This window comes from Podarcis raffonei, chromosome 5 (assembly GCF_027172205.1).
Source record: "Podarcis raffonei isolate rPodRaf1 chromosome 5, rPodRaf1.pri, whole genome shotgun sequence".
In the NCBI taxonomy this organism is placed as follows: Eukaryota; Metazoa; Chordata; class Lepidosauria; order Squamata; family Lacertidae; genus Podarcis; species Podarcis raffonei.
Window position 1 is genome coordinate 59901062 of NC_070606.1, and position 20169 is coordinate 59921230.

The 20169-nt window shown below is 47.8% G+C and overlaps 2 protein-coding genes across 4 annotated transcripts; one reads left to right on the plus strand and one right to left on the minus strand.

Moving 5' to 3' along the window:
- Positions 1-270: 270 nt before the first annotated feature.
- Positions 271-12752, plus strand: PI4K2A (phosphatidylinositol 4-kinase type 2 alpha). Of its 2 annotated transcripts, none has more exons than XM_053389481.1 (9): positions 271-855; positions 8129-8329; positions 9088-9219; positions 9305-9458; positions 10620-10681; positions 11535-11634; positions 11863-12018; positions 12187-12242; positions 12368-12752. In XM_053389481.1, the coding sequence occupies exons 1-9, from the start codon at positions 412-414 to the stop codon at positions 12527-12529; spliced, it is 1467 nt and encodes a 488-aa protein (XP_053245456.1). In that variant the 5' UTR covers positions 271-411; the 3' UTR covers positions 12530-12752. The 2 variants fall into 2 exon arrangements, with proteins under 2 accessions (XP_053245456.1, XP_053245457.1); XM_053389482.1 differs by having other exon boundaries at positions 274-855; positions 11863-11996; positions 12183-12242.
- A 2728-nt stretch (positions 12753-15480) lies between these two features.
- AVPI1 (arginine vasopressin induced 1) lies at positions 15481-19679 on the minus strand. 2 transcript variants are annotated; one of them, XM_053389499.1, is made up of 3 exons: positions 19450-19679; positions 17653-18018; positions 15481-15932 (listed from the first exon to the last, which is right to left on the minus strand). In XM_053389499.1, the coding sequence occupies exons 1-3, from the start codon at positions 19562-19564 to the stop codon at positions 15778-15780; spliced, it is 636 nt and encodes a 211-aa protein (XP_053245474.1). In that variant the 5' UTR covers positions 19565-19679; the 3' UTR covers positions 15481-15777. The 2 variants fall into 2 exon arrangements, with proteins under 2 accessions (XP_053245474.1, XP_053245473.1); XM_053389498.1 differs by having other exon boundaries at positions 15481-15940; positions 17658-18018; positions 19450-19676.
- Between the last annotated feature and the right edge of the window lie 490 nt (positions 19680-20169).

The following is a 20169-nucleotide window of genomic DNA, read 5'->3' on the forward strand; positions in this document are numbered from 1 at the left end:
CTAAAGGAAAAGCACGGATCTGAAAGGCAAGGAGGAGTGGGAAGAGCGGCTCATCATCTCCACGTACACTCTCCATTCCGAACGCATGACTTAGCTATGCGGTGGGAGGGAGCGCGCGCGAGACACAATGAAGGGGCGGGGCCTCTCGAGCCACGGGGCTGGGCTTCCGCGAGCTGGGCGGGCCTAGCTCTGCGAATGGACGGCGGCTTCTTTAGTGGGCGAGGCTTCCGGGCGCCCTGTAAACAGGGGGCGTGATTGGCTGGTGCCGCTCTGGCGGAAACGGCGGTGGCCGCGGGGCCGGTGTCAGGTGATCCGAACTGAGCGGCGCTGAGTCGCAGAGCACGGCGGTGCCCTGGTCTGTGCGCGCAAGTGCCCGGAGTTGCATCCGTGCCTCGCTCGGGCTCGGCCTCTATGGATGAGACGAGCCCCTTGGTGTCTCCGGAGCGCGGGCCGGCCGCAGGGTATGGGGTGCCCGGAGGGGCCGTGCGCTCCCCGCCCTGCCCCGCCGCCCCCAGCGCCCTCTCCGCGCCGCCGCCCTGCCCCTCGCCGCCCGGCTCTCCCGCAGGTGGCCGCGACCGGGAGCGCCAGCCCCTCCTGGATCGGGGCGCGGGCGCAGAGCGTGGGGCGCGCGGGGCGGTAGGGTCGGCCGGGGCGGCGCAGGTCCAGGCTCCAGTTGGGTTAGGGGCAGCGGCTGCCGCGGCCCGCGGAGAGCGGGAGCCCCGGAATGAATTCCCCGACGACCCAGAATTCGCCGAGGTGGTGCGGCAGTCGGAGCTGGCGAGCGAGCGCGGCATCTACCCGGAGCGCATCTACCAGGGCTCTAGCGGCAGCTATTTCGTCAAGGACCCTCAGGGGGTGAGAGGATTAGGGCTGGGGTGGGTGTGTGGAGACTATTCAGCCCAGGGTGTGGGGGAGCGAGGGGGTCTGGGTGGCCGAAAGGTGGTTACTTGATCTTGGCAAGTGGTTGCCCTGCCTTGTTCTAAGATACCAGGGGCCAGGGAGTCTCAGCTGGGAACTCGCTAGCTGGCCTTTGACTTTACAAGGGCCATAATAATGTATGTGAAGTCCTCTGAACACTTGAAAGCGCTAAACAAGTTTAAGAATTAGTATCATAGGTAAGGTTAAGAAGATGATGGTAGGATTGTGTGTATGCCTTTGCCACATCCTTGACCAGTTCTCTTAAGTGTAGGGTGGTCTTTCTTTGTTCCAAGACACTCCTGCCTGCTAGTAAAGGTAAAGGGACCCCTGACCATTAGGTCCAGTCCTGACCGACTCTGGGGTTGCGGCGCTCATCTCACTTAATTGGCCGAGGGAGCCAGCATTTGTCCGCAGACAGCTTTCAGGTCATGCGGACTAAGCATGACTAAGCTGCGAACCAGAGCAGCGCATGGAAACGCTGTTTACTTTCCCGCTGGAGCAGTACCTATTTATCTACTTGCACTTTAACGTACTTTCGAACTGCTAGGTTGGCAGGAGAAGGGCCCGAGCAACGGGAGCTCACCCTGTGGTTTAGCCCACAGCGCCACCCGCGTCCCCCCTGCCTTCTAGTAGGTGCCCTCTAATCTCTATCTCCTTACCTTTCCTCATTTCTGCTGTTGCTTGCACTCTCTCTTTTCCCCTTCGCTGGAGTAGATGTGGCCAAAGGACAGTGCTCAGTATAACCCATCAAGTACAGCTGATCTGTCAGCTGTGCCCTTCTCCCCTAGGAGGAACAGCCAAGTGTAGGCCTTATTCTTAAACAGAACCAGTTTTATTATTGTAAATATAATACAAACAGGTATGGTCTTGCTCTTTAGCATCTCACAGTTCCAATGTTTGTTTCATAGTGTTGCTGTCAGTGTAATACTATGGTTATTGGGGAATAATACAAAAAATAAAGCTAGAAGCTTTAGGCCTTCTTACCCAATGAGGAGGCACAGTACTGCTTGACATGTTGAGGTGTTTTGTTGTAATTGGGTAAAGTTATCTTGGACTTGGAGTGTATCGGTTGGCTGTTTCCAGAGGCCAGCATAGCCTTGTCCAGTTAAAGGCTTTAGTAGCTGGTATTCTGGTTTCAATTGCTGTCCTGGATTATTAGTTCTGTTCGGTTGTCCGGGTAGGGGAGGATACCTGTTGTTTGTTACCCATTCTTGGCATTTAGTTTGGCCTTATCTTCAGAATGTGTTTCTTTAGTTGGATCTGTCTCTTTCTGATCTTGAATAAGGAGGCAGGTGGCCCAACTGCCCTAGGTGGTATTACTGGAGGCGGTATTACTGGCACAGGATTCTTCTTAGTAAGCTTCTAGAGCATGGGCAGGCATACTAAAGCCCGGGGGCTGGATCCGGCCCAATCGCCTTCTAAATCCGGCCCACAGATGGTACGGGAATCAGCATGTTTTTACATAAGTAGAATGTGTGCTTTTATTTAAAATGCATCTCTGGGTTATTTGTGGGGCATAGGAATTTGTTCATCCCCCCCCCCAAATATATAGTTCAGCCCCCCACAAGGTCTGAGGGACAGTGGACCGGCCCCCTGCTGAAAAAGTTTGCTGACCCGTGCTAGAGTATACCATACAGTTCTTGTACTTGGGGGCATATGGATAGGAATTAGATTGACATAGATACTTTGGTAACAATAACTTTAGTGTGGCAATGGGTGCCAACTTAAATAAAATATTGTGGGGGATGTAAGCTCTGCCCCACATAATTGATCACATGACACAACACGCACACACCCCACACCATTTGAATGGCAATGCCCATCAACTTTGGGGAGCCCTGGCCCCTCAAATATTTTATTGGGGGGGGCAAAGGTACCTTGGTCCCTAGGAGTTGGCTCCTATGAATGTGGTTGGACATTGTAAACTCCCTGCTGATTTCCCCAGTGTTCAGATGGGTTTGGAGCAGGGGTTATATGGTATTGTTTTGTTAGTGTGAGTGTGCAGTTTAACCAAAAGTTACTCAACTAATACTGCTTCCAGCTCGCGGCTCCGCTTTACAAGTGGCTCAAGAAACCTAGCTCATTTGAATATGACCCCATTAGAGGGAGAGCTGAACAAATTCACTTGAAGTTCTTGTGTGCTTGCTGATGCAACAGCTGTATGCTTGTAAGGCAGATAGTCCCTTTTGCAGAGAATGATGATGGTTGGTGTCTGGGAGCAGCTCATGGACGTAGTCAATAAAAATACATAGTTAACTGAGGTTCTGCCCCCCCAAATCCTAACTATGCCCGTGGAGCAGCTGATCAGCTTCCCTTCCCTATTATGTGCTTCCTGAACTTTTCGGCCTTTTGGATAAAACTGGCATTGAAATTTCTGTTCTTTAAGCTCATCTCTGCATTTTAAACCTCTGTAGGAGCTGGTTGAGATATCAAGATGGTGGGGGCTTTATTTTGGGAGAAAAACTGAAAGAACTATACATGCCTAATTTGTAGAAGAATATTCAGACTGGCCTCTTTCAAATTTCAGGTTATGTACTCTACCCGTTGCCCTTTGCTATGAAGAATTCCAGGTCACCACTGCTAATATTTACCCAGTCTACTTTCTAATCTTTGAATACCGTATGTTGCTTTGGGTATTCCCCCATTAGCAGACATCAATGACTGTTTATCTAGTGACTTAATTCTTCCCGTTTGAAACCCAGATTTGTCAAGAGGGTATAAAAAATTCTATAAAGAATGGTAGACAACTACTTTGTGCCTATTTTAGATGGCAAACTCCTTGAAACAAGATTTTCTTGTTGCACTATAAAATGGCATGCCTGCTAGTAGCAGTGCTATGTAAATAGTGGAATTAAGGGCACAATAATGGGTTTTAAATGTGTTAAACCTTCCAGGCAGTAACCTTACTTGGGCTGTCCTGGGAAACACTGATATTCATCTCATTGGAAGTTTTTAAAAAGCAGATTGAGTCCTCTTATTCAGTTTGTTAATTCTAGTAATGGAGAGGTAAGATTGCCTGCAACTCATACCTCGTCGTGGCCTGAGGTCCTCATCAGATGAGTTAGGTAGGTGTGTGAATGGTGTACGATGAAATCTGATCTTTTCTTGTTTTGTATCAGACATTTCTGTTACTGCTGTTACCAGCATGTGTATTTTTTTTAAGCAATACTGCTGCTGTTTTTTTCAAGCAGATTTGGGTAAGCATGTATTGAATGAAAGCAAGATGTATGCATTCATGCTTGACCATGCCTTAAGAGAGGAGGTCTGGTAGATTCAATAGCATTACCCTTTTTAAGTTCTAGCGCATTATTTTCTTGTTTGCTCCACTCCCTTGCCTGCTTCTAGGAAGGGAAGACTGAGTGAGATCCAGCTTCTGAGCCCTACTCCCTTGCCTTAGGATTTCCATGGGAGCTGCTGCTTGATATGACACTTGATAAGAACATGAAAAAGGCAGGGGACATTGAATAATCATGGATATATACGGGCACCATGTCATTTCTGTTCCTGTACTAGAATTGAGTGCGATTTTATTTTCCATAAGCCATCTTGAGAGCCTTTGAGACTATAAAGCAGGCTATAAGTATTGTAAATGAATAAATCTAAGCAGAGAATAATCCTGAGGCTTTGCTTTCTCCTCTGGCTTGCTATATCACTGTACTCACAAGGAATTGGGCATATCTGTCTTGTGTTGGGATCTGTGGGCTGAGTTCTCGAATAACTGATCCTACTATATAAATGGATTAGCATGAGCTGTGGTTCCGGTCAGCTGCAGTGTATTCTTCATGCCTATGTGAGGACTGACTGTGTGCATGGCCATGTGGCTCTCCTTGTGACCCGTCATAACTAACCAGATTAATTTAGCTTCCTCTTTCTGAGTTGCATGTGTTGATTGTATGAAAAGCATGACTTATTTGCTGGCCATGTCAGTTTTTGTTATAGTGATCCAGCTTCTTCTTCCTGTCTGGTTTGGGTTTTGGATTCACTTCCCTTTTAGCTGAGTTTGTGGGAGATTCCGCCGGGATGAGTCAGCCTGGTCTTTGTGCTGCTGCTCTAGGTGGATGGAAGGCAAATGGATCGATGCAGTGCTACTTCCTTCAGTTTTTGTTCATTAGAAAGGAGCCATTTCAGCCAGAGCTTTGTGGAGGAGGCTATGGTTTCTGGGTTAGTTGCTGCCAATTAGACCTGACCTCTTTATATGTGTGTATGTGTGTGCTGTTGGTAGATGGTTGGATATAACTGTTGTATGTGTGACTGGAGATACGCTGTTGACCGTGCCTTTCTGCTAACTGTGATGGCAACTCTGTGTCCTCTCCACCCCATGGTTTAAAAAGTCATCTCTTGGTACATGGCTGGGAGAGAGAATTATCTAACATCTAGTATGGAACTGACCAGCTAGAAGACATGGCTTCCTCAGCAGTGCAGCTGCCTAGAGAGGGAAAGTGAGAGCAGTCAGCATACATGATAATCAGGGATGTCAGGAAAGAGGAATTTTCATTCTGGTCAATTGCCAGGGTTTCCCCACCTAGGTAAGCAGACATGTTTAATGGCATCTTCCAAAGCATAGGCCTGGCCCAGCTCTATGTGGCATTGGAATATCTAGTATCCAGGAGCCTGGCTGGCTTATTACATATTACATTTTTTTCTGGCTTCTATGCCAGCCACAATGCTCCCATTCCTTTTAACTCTTAGCTCCCCTTTACTAAGAGCCTTGAATGTATTTGGTATATCTAGAATTGTGTGCTGAAGCTCCAACTTTCTGTTACTATACTATCCAGAACTTAGGAGAAAACCATGCCAATTTTGCTTTTGCGTTGCATGTGTTTTATGTGCACATCTGTCCTTTTTTTGGTCACAAATTGGAAGATTCTGATGACAGAGCTGTATGAGTGAAAAGGCCGTGGGTGGGAGGGAGGTGCTGACTGAAGAAACCCTACTCCTTGTATTTGATTTTCAAACTTTTAGTAGAAATACCCGTTGTATCTTCAGAGGCTTCACCTGCAGTCGTGAGGCCTAGTATGTTTTGTTAAAAAACAAATGCGCATAAATTGTTTTAATGAAGCATCTTCTGTGGAAGGTAGCCTCTTATGTTGACTTATGTCATGCAGTTTCAGCTACCCAGAATCCAGGACCTGTTGGTGGTTCATTCGTGGAATAGGCCAGGCTATAGTGTAGGCAGCAAATGGCCTGGTGCTTGTAAGTAATAAGTAATCAACTAGTGCCCCATCTAGTGGTTGCATGCATGCATGCATCTGCTCCTTCCTTAGTTCCCTAGGCTGGAACTAGACATATCAAAGAAACGTTTCACGCGTTGCAAACTTTGTATGAGAAATCGGGTTAGCAAAAACAGAACTCCACAGCGCCATCTGGTGTCACAGTGTTAGAATGCATAAACAAAGCATAAGTGTTTTTTCTTTCCCAATGTAGCTGAGTCCCCAGAAGCTGTTCCAGAGTTCTCAGTGTGGACCTTTCCTAAGCTGTGTGCCTGTCGCTTTGGTAACCTTGTACGGGATGCTAGTATTGTTGTTGGTGTGGGGACAGAGAAGGGGTGGAGAACCTGTAGCCCTCCAGTGGCTGCTTGACTACAGATTTTCATATTATTGGCCATGCCAACTGGGGCTGATGGGTGTTGTAGTCCAACATCGTAGAGGGCCACAGATTCTCTTGTCTGTGGAGCACAGTCTACCAAGCTTACAAAGTATCAGGAGGGGCGGGAAGAGTCTTTGGTAACATGTGGCACTCTGTACACTTTACTTCCTTTCCGGAGTTCCCCAGGATCTTTGTCTCCTGACTGAGCGTCATCCTGCTGAGATGAGAAGCGGCAGCTGCTTGACTTGTCTGCATCTCACTGTTGTAAAAAATGACATGGCAATCTTTCTCTGAGGCCCACGGGTGGGACTCTATAGAGAACCCAAAAGGACTTGTAGTAGGAAAGGCTGGATATTTGTGCCACAGTAACTTCTCTGTGCTCTCCCTAGCTAAAGAGAGCACTGACAATGAGGTTGAGTGGGCTTAGAAGGCGGGGTGGGGGGTGGGGGAGTAAGTTTTAGAAGGGAACCAGAACTCAAAAGGTTTGAAACATTGCTTTACCGTGGAAGGCCCCATTCCCCCGCTGAAAATGCAGCAGCTAATTGTAGCTCTCAGCATACAATTTAAAGCACTGGGGCTAATGTGGACAGGGAAGTGAAACCTCCTAGTAAATTTCCCAACTAGAGATGCCATAAACTTCGTTATACCTACTTAACCAGTGAGGTGTAGCCGATCAGTCCCAGGAGGTGGAACTGATCAGTCTGCTTATTTAGGTCATTGTGCAACTGGATTATAGAATCAGAGAACTGTAGAGTTGGAAGGGACCCCAAGGATCATCTAGTTCAACCCCCTGCAATGCAGGAATCTTGGCTAAAGTGTCTATGACAGATGGCCATCCAACCTCTGCTTAAAAGCCTCCAAAGAAGGAGAGTCTGCTACCTCTCATGGGAATCTGTTCCACTGTTGAACAACTCTTGCTGTCAGAAGATTCTTCCTGAGGTTTAGTCAGAATCTCCTGACTTGTAACTTGAATTCATTAGTTCGACTTCTAGCCTCTGGAGCAGGCAAAAACAAGGTTCCTCCATCTTCCATGTGGCAGCCCTTTAGATATTGGAAGATGGCTATCATATGTCCTCTCAGTCTCCTCTTTTCCAGGCTAAAGAGATTCCCGGTAATTTTACCAGTTTTTAATTTTGGAATTATTTGATTAAGACAGGGTAGCGAACCTGTAGCCTTCCATATGTTCTTGGACTCCAACTCCCATCATTCCTGATCACTGGCCATGCTGGCTGAGGCTGATAGGAGTTGGGTCCAGCAACCCCTGGAGGGTCACAGATTTCCCCACTGCAGTTAAGAACTGCTGTCCTAGGTAATATGTTTGTTCAGAGAATGCGCACTCAGCTTGGCTGCCTGAACTCTTGGGAGTGAAAAATGAGAACTATTGGTTGAAGGTCTGCTCTTGAAAAGTGGGGCACCAGGTCCCTTTGTGACGGATGTGTCTGTTTTAACTGGAAGCATTCTTGTAAATGTGTAGCTCTTAGCAAAGAAGACCTCTAACCCCTTCTCTTTCTACAATATTGATCTGTTTGGCAAGAGCCTGGTACTTTGCCATATGTTGTGGGGGTTGGCTGCCCTTGCCTTGCCCAGCTTGAATTAACCAACTTCCCATTTCTGTCCATCTCAGAAAATCATCGGCGTATTCAAACCCAAGAATGAGGAACCTTATGGGCAGCTGAACCCTAAGTGGACAAAGTGGCTGCAGAAACTGTGCTGCCCCTGTTGTTTCGGAAGGGACTGCCTTGTTCTTAACCAGGGATACTTATCTGAGGCTGGTGCTAGCCTTGTTGACCAGAAGCTGGAACTGAACATTGTTCCCCGCACAAAGGTGAGCCTGGGACAGAGGAGGAAGCAGACAGCAGGATTTAATAGTGGATAGGATGCCTGGATGGAGACCTGTGTGTTTCAGTGTGGGATCCCCAGTGCCTACTTCCTAAACAAGAAAATCCTGCCTTTCATCCAGCTCCCACTTCTGTCTCCTATCTTAATAGTTTGTTCCTATATATCTATTGATATTTCTCACTCCTAGCCCAGTGAGGACTTCTGGCTTTGGATTAGAAGCAGGGAGAACAGCAATTGAGGGAAGAAGCAACTGGGAGGGGTCCCAGAATTATTATATTCCATTCATTCATTCTTTAAAAAAATTGTCCTTTGCCAAGTGTGGTGAGTTGCTGGTTTTTGCATTAATTAGGTTGATTTGGTTACTGCATTCTTGAGTTTGATCTCCATATTTGAGTTTTGGGATGGGAACTACATGTAGAAGTAGTTAGAAGAACCTGACTACAGATGAAGAAAAGTTGTAACCATAAGCATGGAATGTTTATATCACTTTTAAAGTACTATATACTTTTATTTACTTTTTAACAAAGCTGCTAGAAGGTATAGGGTTTTACTCTCCCCACCCCATTGTAATTTTTCAGGTCAATAAATTATGCTCAGAATTTGAGATGTGTAGGTTTTGTTTTTTGTTTTCAATAAAGTAGGCAGACCTGTATATGCCTAGATTTTTACCATGTTCTGTAAATAGCAGAGTGTGGCATTTATAGATTATGCTTTTCAAAAGTCATCTCTTTTCCATGCCCACAGGTGGTGTACTTGGCCAGTGAAACATTTAACTACAGCGCCATTGACCGAGTGAAGTCCCGGGGCAAACGCCTGGCCCTGGAGAAAGTGCCAAAAGTGGGGCAGAGGTTTCACCGAATTGGGCTTCCTCCAAAGGTAGGGGAGGTTTAAGGTGCCCAGAAATGTTTTGTGCCACTGAGCCAGGCCTTGTTCCCTTAACCCACCTGCCTCTTGCTCTCAGGTGGGCTCCTTCCAGCTCTTTGTGGAAGGCTACAAGGATGCAGATTACTGGCTACGGCGCTTTGAGGCTGAGCCCCTCCCAGAGAATACGAACCGCCAATTGCTGCTGCAGTTTGAGAGGCTGGTGGTGCTGGACTACATCATTCGCAATACAGGTAGGTTCTGTGTCAGCTCTTGGCCCATAGGGTGGGAGCACTGCCGACTGAGGAATCTGATGGGAGAGATATTACTTGTTGGACAGCCTTGTGAAGAGGGAAGTATATTTTGCTCTGCTATTCTGAATGTAGCCCTTGCTCAATGCACATATTCCCTGGTATGCTACTTCCGAAACTCCTTGGCCCTCTGATGTCCCACAACGTTGTCTATAGGTACGATCGTAAGAAAATGAAATGACAATCATTCTCCAATTTGTTTTTGAAGAGGTATGCAACATGATACAGTCCTGGAGATCTCATCGGTTACTATTTATAGTAATTGGGGGGAAATTCCTTGTTTTCTACACAGTGCTTCTGTGTTCTGCACACATATACTTGCACATGTTTATATTCATGTTTCAATAATTTATATTCTATTGTCATTTGGGTTCCTGTGACCTTGTCTCCTTGTCATTTATATTTGGGGACTTCCTCCTGTATTTGAGGGGAATAATAGGAAACTGCCTTTTACTAAGTCAGATGGTTGGTTCACTTTAACTCAGTATTCTCTACATTGATTGTTCAAAAGCCTTTTCTGGCCCTATCTGTAAATGTCAGGGACTGAGCCTGGAAATTCCTACATATGGAGCATGTGCTGTTCCACTAACCTAAAGCCCTACATAGCTGCGTGCTGGTGCTCCTTGGCTCTTGAGGCAAACCATTGTGTCGAAGACGTGATGGATAGCCTGCAAGTGATTTATGCAGAGTTCCAACCTGGAGCCCTGCTGTAGCCATAGGTAGTCTTATTGTCCTAAAATCCTCGTAGAGTTGGGATACTCTTACCTGAAGGCTGTACAGCATCTTCCCAAGCCTAGGATGCAGGCTCTGCAGCTTCCACTTCCCCTGAAGGAAGGATAGTAGGGGATTGCCTTGCTGTTTTGCATGGGAAATTCTTCTGTGGCTTGACAAACCATGAGTAGTAATGACAAGGCTGGAATAAGGTTGCCTTCTCCAAATAATAGGGGGCGAACGACTGAAAGATTGTAAGCTGCCAGATTACACAGTTTGATGATGTGTCTTACTTCTTCTCCCCCCACCGCCACTTTTTAATACTACAATGTGGATCTTGCTATCTGTGGTGAGATTTCTCTGTCTTATCAATGTGTTTTCCTTCTTCCACAGACCGGGGAAATGACAACTGGCTTATCAAGTATGACTGTCCTCTGGACAGCACAAGCGTGCGGGTGAGTAGGGCCCATGCTGCTCTGATGGTTCCACTTGGGGATCTATCTTGTGTTCTACAGCAGCAGGCAGTATGGGACTAGAAGGAATTTGTATGCAGCGTTGAGGAAGGGCCAGATTTAAGGGAATGTCTCTAATCAGGTGCCGTAACTGCTGAACACATCTTAGCCATAGGTAGACTAGCTGACAACTTGCTGCTTGTGGAGTGACAGCCCTTAGTTCTGAGTGATATAAAAAGTTGGTCTTCAGTGTATAGCCTGGCACCAAGACATGGGAGAGTCCAGAAGTTGGTGAGCCCTTTCCAGTGAGTGCCAGAAAAGAGAAAGCTGGCATCATGGCTCTAGCAAGCTTGCAGAGGGGCAAAATTGGGAGGGAGAAGGTAGTGTCAAAGGAGTGCTAGACTCGCTTTGCCCATTAGCAATGCTTGGACTCCCTTTGGGCCTGGGGGGGGGGGCAGAGAGGATTTGAGGTAGGGCTTGGTTTGAACTTTTGGTAGTATAAGCAGTGCCCATTGTGTTGCTTTTGGGGTGCTGAAAATGAGTACAAAGCGGAGTTGCAGAATGGAAGAGACAAGTGGCTTCAAAAATTAGTTTGGGAAGGTAAAAAGGGGATTAAGTGGTTGCACAGGGTGGGAAGGGGAATCTGTAGAGGGTTAATGTGGGAAGAGCAGTGGAGTTGTGGTTGGTACACAGTGAGCAGTGGGGCAGAGCACCCCCTGTTTTGTGTGTGTGTGTGGACGAACATTTTAGATATTGTTTTACTCTTGTTCTTATATTTGGTTTTAAACATTTTTCTGTAAAAAGTAACAAATACAACAGTACCCTTTTCTGGTTCAACATTCTTCCGTCTCTGTAGGACTCAGAATGGGTAGTGGTGAAGGAGCCTATAATTAAACTGGCTGCCATTGACAATGGCCTCGCTTTCCCTCTCAAGCATCCAGATTCTTGGAGAGCATGTAAGTAGTCCCAAGCACTAGAACCCAAGCAGATTCCCAGTAAGCAAGTGTTTCTGGCTGGTCCAGGGTGCTCTTTAAGGGCTGAATGCCTTGTGTTTCCATGTGGAGTCCAGGATGTTCAGGGTCTCCAGTGCTGGGATTGAGTCATCTTCAGTGTTCTTTATGGGTTGCTGCCCTCGTAGCAAGCCTGTTAACATTTGCTTTTTGTTTCTCCCCACCTCTCCAAAGACCCTTTCTACTGGGCATGGCTGCCCCAGGCCAAGGTGCCCTTTTCCCAGGAGATCAAGGATCTGATACTGCCAAAGATTTCAGACCCTAATTTTATCAAGGATTTAGAAGAAGACCTCTATGAACTCTTCAAGGTAACCACAGGCACCAGGGCAAGTACACCTGTGATTCTATTCATTCTGCTCATGAGCAAATAATTTGTGTGGATGCTGTGGGAGGGTAACTGCACCTATTCCTCTCCATAAGAACAGAAGACAAGAGATTTGTATGCAGCACCCACCCTAATCGTGTCTGTCTATCTGTTGCTGTCTCTTTTGTAGAAAGATCCAGGCTTTGACAGGGGCCAGTTCCACAAGCAGATTGCCGTCATGCGTGGCCAGGTATGCTCCTTGCTCCCACTGGAGGAATGGGATCTGTGCTGGGCACTGGGCTGTCTTTGCCTCCCTTTACAATTGGGTTCCTGCTGACTCCGGGCACTCAAGTTTCCCCCCTCTTCTCTTCCTAGATCCTGAATTTGACCCAGGCCTTGAAAGATGGGAAGAGCCCCCTTCACCTGGTCCAGATGCCCCCTGTAATTGTAGAGACAGCTCGCTCCCACCAGCGCTCTGCCAGTGAGTCGTACACGCAAAGCTTCCAGAGCCGCAAGCCCTTCTTTTCCTGGTGGTAGCAGAGGCCTCTGCGACTCATCGAGGAACCCGAGTTATCACTTGACAGCGGGCAGCCAATCCTCCAGACTGAGGCTGCTGTGCTGCTGCCGGTGGGAGATGTAAGCAGGCGCTACCAGCCAGCCTCAACTCTGCACATTCCCAGCAGGAAGGGAGGCCCTTCCTTAGACCTGACTGCTCCCCACCCCTCTTGCTGCGGGCTGGAAATGCCCGCCTGCTCCCCAGCCTGAGCATGGCAGCATCTCCCAGCAGGTGCCTGCATGCAGCATCCTTTGGTTTCAAGCCGTCCCTCTAATGTCCACCTGGGTGGAGAACACCCCAGGGTCCTCTGCCTGGGAAGGCTGGCGATGAAGGGGGATGATCTGAGTTGGATAGAGGCGCTCCTGCTGTGTGCAACTCCCAGCCTTGAAATTCCTCCCTCCTTCCCTGCACCCTGTTTTATCCTGCAGCGGAGGGGGAGGACCCTGCTCCACTAGGCTTGCTCTGTTATCCGTGGTCCTACAGAGCTCCTCCTAGTGCTGTAGGCACCAGTCACGTCTTGGGGCCATCCATAAGGAGCACAGCTGCCACGACTGCTCCTGGGAGGATGCAAGTTGGGATAGAGAGGAAAGAAGAACTTAAGGGTCGCACTAGAGTCTGTTGGTGCAGCTTTTGTCTGCCTGGGGTAATATTAGCAGGTAGGTCCTGCAAGAGTATAACTGCTGTGCTTCCTTCCCTTCCTTCTGCAAGGGAGTAAATGCCTCAAATAGTAGATTTTAACATTGGTTTTAAATAATTGAACCCAAGTGAACACACTTGTTCTCCATGTAGTGCCGGAGCAACTGAGAGGATAACTATATCCTAGCACTGTTAGCCTTGGGCTAGTATTTCACACCCATCTAGTCTGATCCCTAGAGGAAGTAATAGCTGTGCCTCTTCTCTGCCCATGCTGGGGTGGAGGCAGAATCCTCCCTTGGGCTGCGTTTGGCCATTGACAATCGGGAGGGGGGAGGAGGTTCTCTGGGTGGGGTTGCCTGCTGCCATGGGGGAAATGTCCTCACTGCATCCTCATAAGGGGAAGCACTCACATTAGGATCACTACCATACCGAGGCCCAATACACCCCGTGTGCAATGGAATGGTACAGTGAATGCTGCTTTCCTGAAAGCTACTGTGCTAAATCCCTGGCATCAAGTTTCCCTCTGAAATTGTCCATATAAGTGTCCTGATTTCTCCTTGGGTGTTGCTGATTTGGCTGCCACCCAGGCCTGCGAGGAGAAGCCTTGCATCGAGTCCAGCTTCTCTGCTGTTCAGAGCAGTTGCCTGGTACCCTGTATGTGGGGGGGTCTGCCTCTTTCTCACTTGGGGGACAATTCCCTGCTGTATGCCTGAGGTGCCAGGCTGAAGCTGATGTACTTGATGCCAGGCACGGGTTCATTTCCTTTTTGCCAGCCTGAACTGAAATGTATCGTTCTTATGCACTGTAGAAATGTATGTAATATATTTAAATCAATGCAAGTATCTTCATAACAGGTCTGCAGTTGCAGAGCCAGTCTCTTGTGTGGGTTTTTTTTTGGTCTGCTTGTGTTAATGGGAACTGAACTTTCTCCCTGCGCTGCTGCTTGCAATGGTGTCATGGCTCACACTTGCTCTCTACTTCCCCTGCAGTATGAATATTCCCCACTAGGTGAAGCTTACACTGCATACATCATTGGAAAGTCCTTCCTTGTGTCTGACTTTTTTGCATTGCAAAGCATGGGATGGGAAGCTGGCCTGAACCCATGGGGTAGGGAAGCTGTGGCCTGCCTGACCAATGTTCCAGGCTATAAATTCCACTATCCCCAGTTACTGGCCATGCTAGGTGGGGCTGACTGGAGTTAAGAGTCTAAAAACATCTGAAGGACCACATATTCTCTACCCCTTTACCACCTGCAGAAAAACCTTCCTGATCCTTTTATAGCCTTTAGGAGAAAGAATCATGCATTTCATCCTGTTAGCTTGGATGCCCCTGGCTCGAAGTGATATTTAACACAACATATACCCTTTCATCGCCTTAATGTGTTAGTATTCACTTCTATTTTGGTAATATAAAATCTGTACAGTTAAAAGGAAGAACAAGTTGCCCAACCTCTGCACCAAGTATGACGCCGATTGTGCACAAGACCTTCTTGCCTTGAGAGCTATTATAGCTAGGCACCCAAATGGGCAGACCTCTGGTTGTTCAACAGGGGTATGGGAGTACATATAGGCAGAAGACTGTTTAAACATAATGCAGCCTTAGTTCCTGTTCTCTTTTGGAATTATTAGGACTGTGTATGTCCCTACACTCCATCTCATAACTTTTTCGAACACTTAGTTTTTCAAAGGACTGACCTCCTGTATAATAGCAGTATGGGAACTACTCCCCAGTCAACATGATCACACCTACAGAGTGAAAGAGCATTATACTTGCCCTGCCTCGTGATTATTCTTTGTATAGGATGGAGTGACCACCCTCACAACTAGGTGGGCAAAGAGAACTTATTAAGACAGCTAGTCTTGCAGAAAGTGAGACTTTCTAAGGCTGTCACTGTAGACGGTGCTTTTGGTGCAAACCCAGACCCTTCATAATCCATTCCCCAACCCCAACACTTGACTCGCCTCAGATTTAGAAGAGGCAATTGACACACTGGCATAATGAGGAAATCCACTTCAAGACGTGACTCTAGCTGATCTTAAAAGGCAGCTAGACAAACTCATGAGGGACAGCCCTGCCTCCAGCTACTTACATGAAGGTGCCACATAGTTTTCATGCAGCTGGGGCAGCCTGCCTCCAAATTACTGAGTGGGAGCCAACAAGAAAGTTGTTGCCTTCATGCAGCCTCCTTGTGGACAACTCATAAGCATCTGATTATGCAAAATACAGTGCTGAACTAGAGACATTGGTGTAATTTAAGCAATTACTACTTGCATTCACAAAGTGCTTTCATAGAGGGGACTGTATAATAAGCTTTATTAAATATGACCAGGTACATTCAGTCTGTAGTGTTTGTGCTTTGTCATAGCCGGATGTGGTCAAGTCTGAGAACCAGAACAGGTAGTGCTTGAAAGAGGAGGGTTGGTTTCAAGTTTCTCCACCATTTTTGCCAGTGGATTTTTGCACAGAGGATATTATACGAAAACATTTTGCTATGAGAGAAGTGCATCTTCCATACGAACCCCCCTTGGGTTCAGGCTACTCCTGTTCCATACAGTGACATTTAACTACAACTGTTGCCATCAGGTTCAGTTGCTCACCGGCGGAGCTGGTGCAGGTAGTCTGCAGTTCCCATTCCACTTTTTTTCTTCCTGTAGTGGGAAGCAGTGTAGTGGCTGGTTTGATCAGCTGCATCTATCTCCTTATCGCTGTTGCTGCAGCCATCAACATCAGCACATGATGTGGTGCGGTCTTCAATCCTATAGGAGAGCAAAGGCACCCATTAAGAAAAGGAGTAGTATGTTATCTCTTCTGGAGAAGTAAGCAATATGTACAGGCAATAAGAAGAGAATTGCCATGGTGTCTTTCTACAAGTAAAGGAGGAAAGAATTTACAGGTGTGGCTACTCTTGCACTTGAAAGTTCTCTTGCTAGTTTGTGAGAAGCACACTTGCCCTCCTTTTCCTCTAGATCAGCAGTAGCAAAACTGACGTGCCCAATTCTCAGCCCCAGCCATATGAGCAAAGATCAGAGATGATGAAAGCTATATAGTGGTACCTTGGATTACATACGCTTCAGGTTACAGACTCCGCTAAGCCAGAAATAGTACCTTGGATTAAGAACTTTGCTTCAGGATGAGAACAGAAATCATGCGGCGGCAGCAGGAGACCCCATTAGCTAAAGTGGTGCTTCAGGTTAAGAACAGTTTCAGGTTAAGAACCAACCTCCAGAACGAATTAAGTACTTAACCCAAGGTACCACTGTAGTCTAGCAACATCTGGTTGGCCACAGGTTCCCAAACCCTGCTGATCTAGCTGTCTTTGTATCCTCCATGTTTAAAAAATTTAAAATTCTGTTCAAAGTGAGAATAAATTGTGTGAACTGTACAAATAATGCAAATGAATTACATTCACATGTTTACTTACTCTGCATACATAAATTCTGCTTTGAACTAGAGAAAGCTTTGCCCCTCTAGTTTCTGAAACTTCACATTACCCACATACTTTTGCATCTATATTTTCAGCTGTAACAGCTACAACTTGCATAAGCTGAAAGCTGAGGTTGGTAAGAGGCTAAAATCTGTACCTGTCAGCAGATTCTGTTTACACGCTATGCCTGAGTACAATACAAAGCACATTTGCTCCAGTTTTGAACACACTGCAATATAACCAATGAATACAGTTTTAAGCAAAGGATGCTCTAAGCCGTGGCTTTATTAAGAGCCCACTGTTGATGACATATGGCCATAACTATTTTACATTTGCACAACAGCATTAGGAGCAGGTAACACCAGTTGCTTAGGAAGAGCTCTGAGGCTGAGGCTGCATTCACACTATAAAATGGAATCATAGTACTTTAAATGTAAACAGTCATGTCTCCCCCCCCAACTGCACTTTACTAAGGATGCTGAGAGTTGTAAGGAAGTCCCTGTGTCCCCCCCCCCCGAGCAGTTTAACAAGCAATCCCTTGTCACAGGGAACTCCTGAAAACTATAGTTCTGTAAAGGGAACAGGGACCTCTGACAACTCTCAGCATCCTTAAACTACAACTCCCAGAATTCTTTGGCAGAAGCCATGACTGTTTAAAGTAGTACCATAGGGCTTTATGGCGTGAATGTGACCTGACTTGAGGTACAGCAGCTGGTCAAAAGTATACAAACCAGCATTTTATAGAATACATCTGTAAAGGTGGGTAGGTAGGAAGTTACTGGTTTTAGGTAGATATCTACAGCTTACTCCAGGAGTTAAGAACCTGAAGTCCTCCAGATGTTGCTGAAGAAAACCCGTTATCTCTTATCACTGGTCATGCTAGCTAAGACAAATGGAAGTTAAGAGTCCAATGAGATTTGAAGGGCCATTGCTGGCCTACAACCTGCTGTTGGAGAAACAGCAGGGGAGAGGGGATCTTTGTGGCTTTATTGTTAGATGGTGAGTGCAAGAGCTGTAGAAGCAGGGTGGCATGAACATGGAGACCATACCGTAAGCGGCTGAAGTGTTGGAGCTCTAGGAGTCTGGTGGCACCACTCATTTCTGAAGGAGGTCTCAGGTGTGATCTCAGCCTCAGCTTTCTCTGCCTCCTTCGGAGCTGTTGCAAGGCGTGAGCAATGCACCGGCTCCCTGCACATTCCCAGACCAGCTGGGCTCTCTCCTCGGCTTGGGCATCCCCACTGCTGTGGAAGAGGCGGCGCAACTGCAACAGCCCCACCCCCTGAAAGATGTTGGCAGATGCTCTCTTGCGAGTGCAGGCTTTGGGGGTCTGATGCTGTGGCAAGTCACAGGCAATGGAGGCTGGGGTACCCATGATGCTAGGGTCCCTCCACTCTGTAGCTGAAGGTGGTTCTGTGAAAGAGAGAGGAAATAGGGTGAAACAGCAGAATGACTAATCCTGCCAGCCATTGCTATTCCCCTGCCGCCCTCAACTTCACCTATGCCTGCCTAGCTGGGAGATGATGTGTAAGACACAACCTTTCCCCAGCCATGCCTCAAGGCATCCATCCTTTTTGCCAACCCAACTTATCTGCCACCACCTCCTACAGAAGAAATTGGGATTCCTATTCTGCAGCTGACTCCTGGCCCTTGGGGATGTGTAGGACATCAGAAAGAGAGCACCTCCATTTTCCTAAGCAAGCCTCTGAGCTCCCCCAACACCATCCAGATGGTGGTTTAATTCTCTGGCAGCAGAGTATTAAGCCAGGCCTCTGCTTGCTCAGTACAGGTGTGCTCAAGTTGGGAGGAGCTACATACCAGAAAACAGCTCCAGGCTAAAAGCCGGTTTGCATGCACGGAAATTCCACAGAAGCTGGGACGAGTGCCAGGGTGGGGCCATATGGGGCAACAGCTCACATTCTTGCACTGAAGCAGAAGGGCTGGCATTTGTCTTCTCCCAGCAGCCTCCCATGCCTTGATGTCTCTTATGGTAGAGAAAGCCTAGGGACAGCAGTTAATTCCCAAAGGGAGCCTGATGACCCACTTGCCCAAATATGAGCTACAGGTTAACTCTGGAAATCTTAGACGATGCAAGCTAACCCGGCAGTGTCCACTTCTCACAGCTGGAGCCTCGCTTGCCAGCTCGCCAGATGATCCCAATGAATCATGGTGTTCAAGCCATGAGATGGGCACGCGGGAGCCGAAAAGACGAGCCAATACGTCAGTTCCCGGGAGCTAAGGGTGCACTTTTATATCGCTCCGAAAATGACATTATACATACGCAGCATGCATATTTGTCCCTCAGCCCGGTTGCTGTGCAGGAACCGATATAATTTGGGACTGGAGGGAAAGAGAGAGCTGATGTTGACTTGAACCACGGGGAGACGCAGAATTGAATCTCCGTGCTCAGCATGGAGATAACTAACTGCGTGACAACGGGCCAGGGTCTCAGCCTATGCTACCTTACCGGGATGTTGGGAGGATAACTCCCAAGAATGCATCCCTCAGCTCGTTTGCATTACAGTATTATTATCCCCAAATAATAATCCACGCGGAGCCCTGGGAGATCTAGGGCACGTTACACTGTCCATTTAACCTTCCCCAGAGTCGTTCTGAACTTCTTCGAGCAAAAGCATGATGTCAAGGGAACAAAAAGGAGCCCAGCAAAAAATTATTCTGGTTTGTGCTGCCCCGAGATACTGGCAAGGATTGTTCCCTCTCCAGCCGAGCGAGGAACCACGTCCCTTCCCCCACTCGGGGGAATCTGGCATTTTACAGCAACAGATCGAGGCCGATGCCCAGACCTGAGTGGATTCGGGCTCCTCGGACAGGTAAGTCACAGACCTGGCGGCTGCTGTCGTCCTTGAGGCCACGGGTCTCTCGAAGGCTCCTGGAGACCCGCCAGGGCGGGCGGTTCCCCTGCTCTCACCTTGCCTCTCCCCAAGCCGATTCCCGTCATTCGCAGGCTCACGCGGCGAAGATTCCTTTGTCCATTGAAGAGCGCAGGCAACCTGCATCTCAGCCAATCGGCTTCATCTGCCTCTTAACTCCAAGGTTCTAAATCCGAACTCCGAAGATAACCAAGGCAGCCAATCGGGTGGGGAGGAGGCGGGGCTCCGCTGTTCCTGCTGGTAACGCGTGGCAGGCGGCGTTCTTGACGTCACTGGGAAGGGCGTTAGCCTGCAAGGAGAAAGAGGGGCGTTGCTTTTTCCTGCTGTGGTTGACTGACAGGGACGGCGGGGTGTGTTTGTGTGTTTTGTCCACAGGCACAGAGGCGTCTGCCTTTCCTTAGGCTGAACCTAATTCCAGCAAAGAGTTAATTGGCCCTCTGAGAAACCGATCGTGCCACGTCACCGGCGTGTAGGCTTAATTTTTATCCTCTCCTCTCCCCAGCCCCACTTTATTTTCTGCTTGTTTTCCTTCAGTGGCTCGCGCCGAATCCTCTCTTTGCAAATAAAGGGTCAGGACGGAGTATCTGGTTCTGGCAGGGCAGGGAGTGGAGGTCCGCAGGGGAGCGAAGCACGATCGGCCTCCCTGACAGCAACCTGAAAAATAGGAATTGCT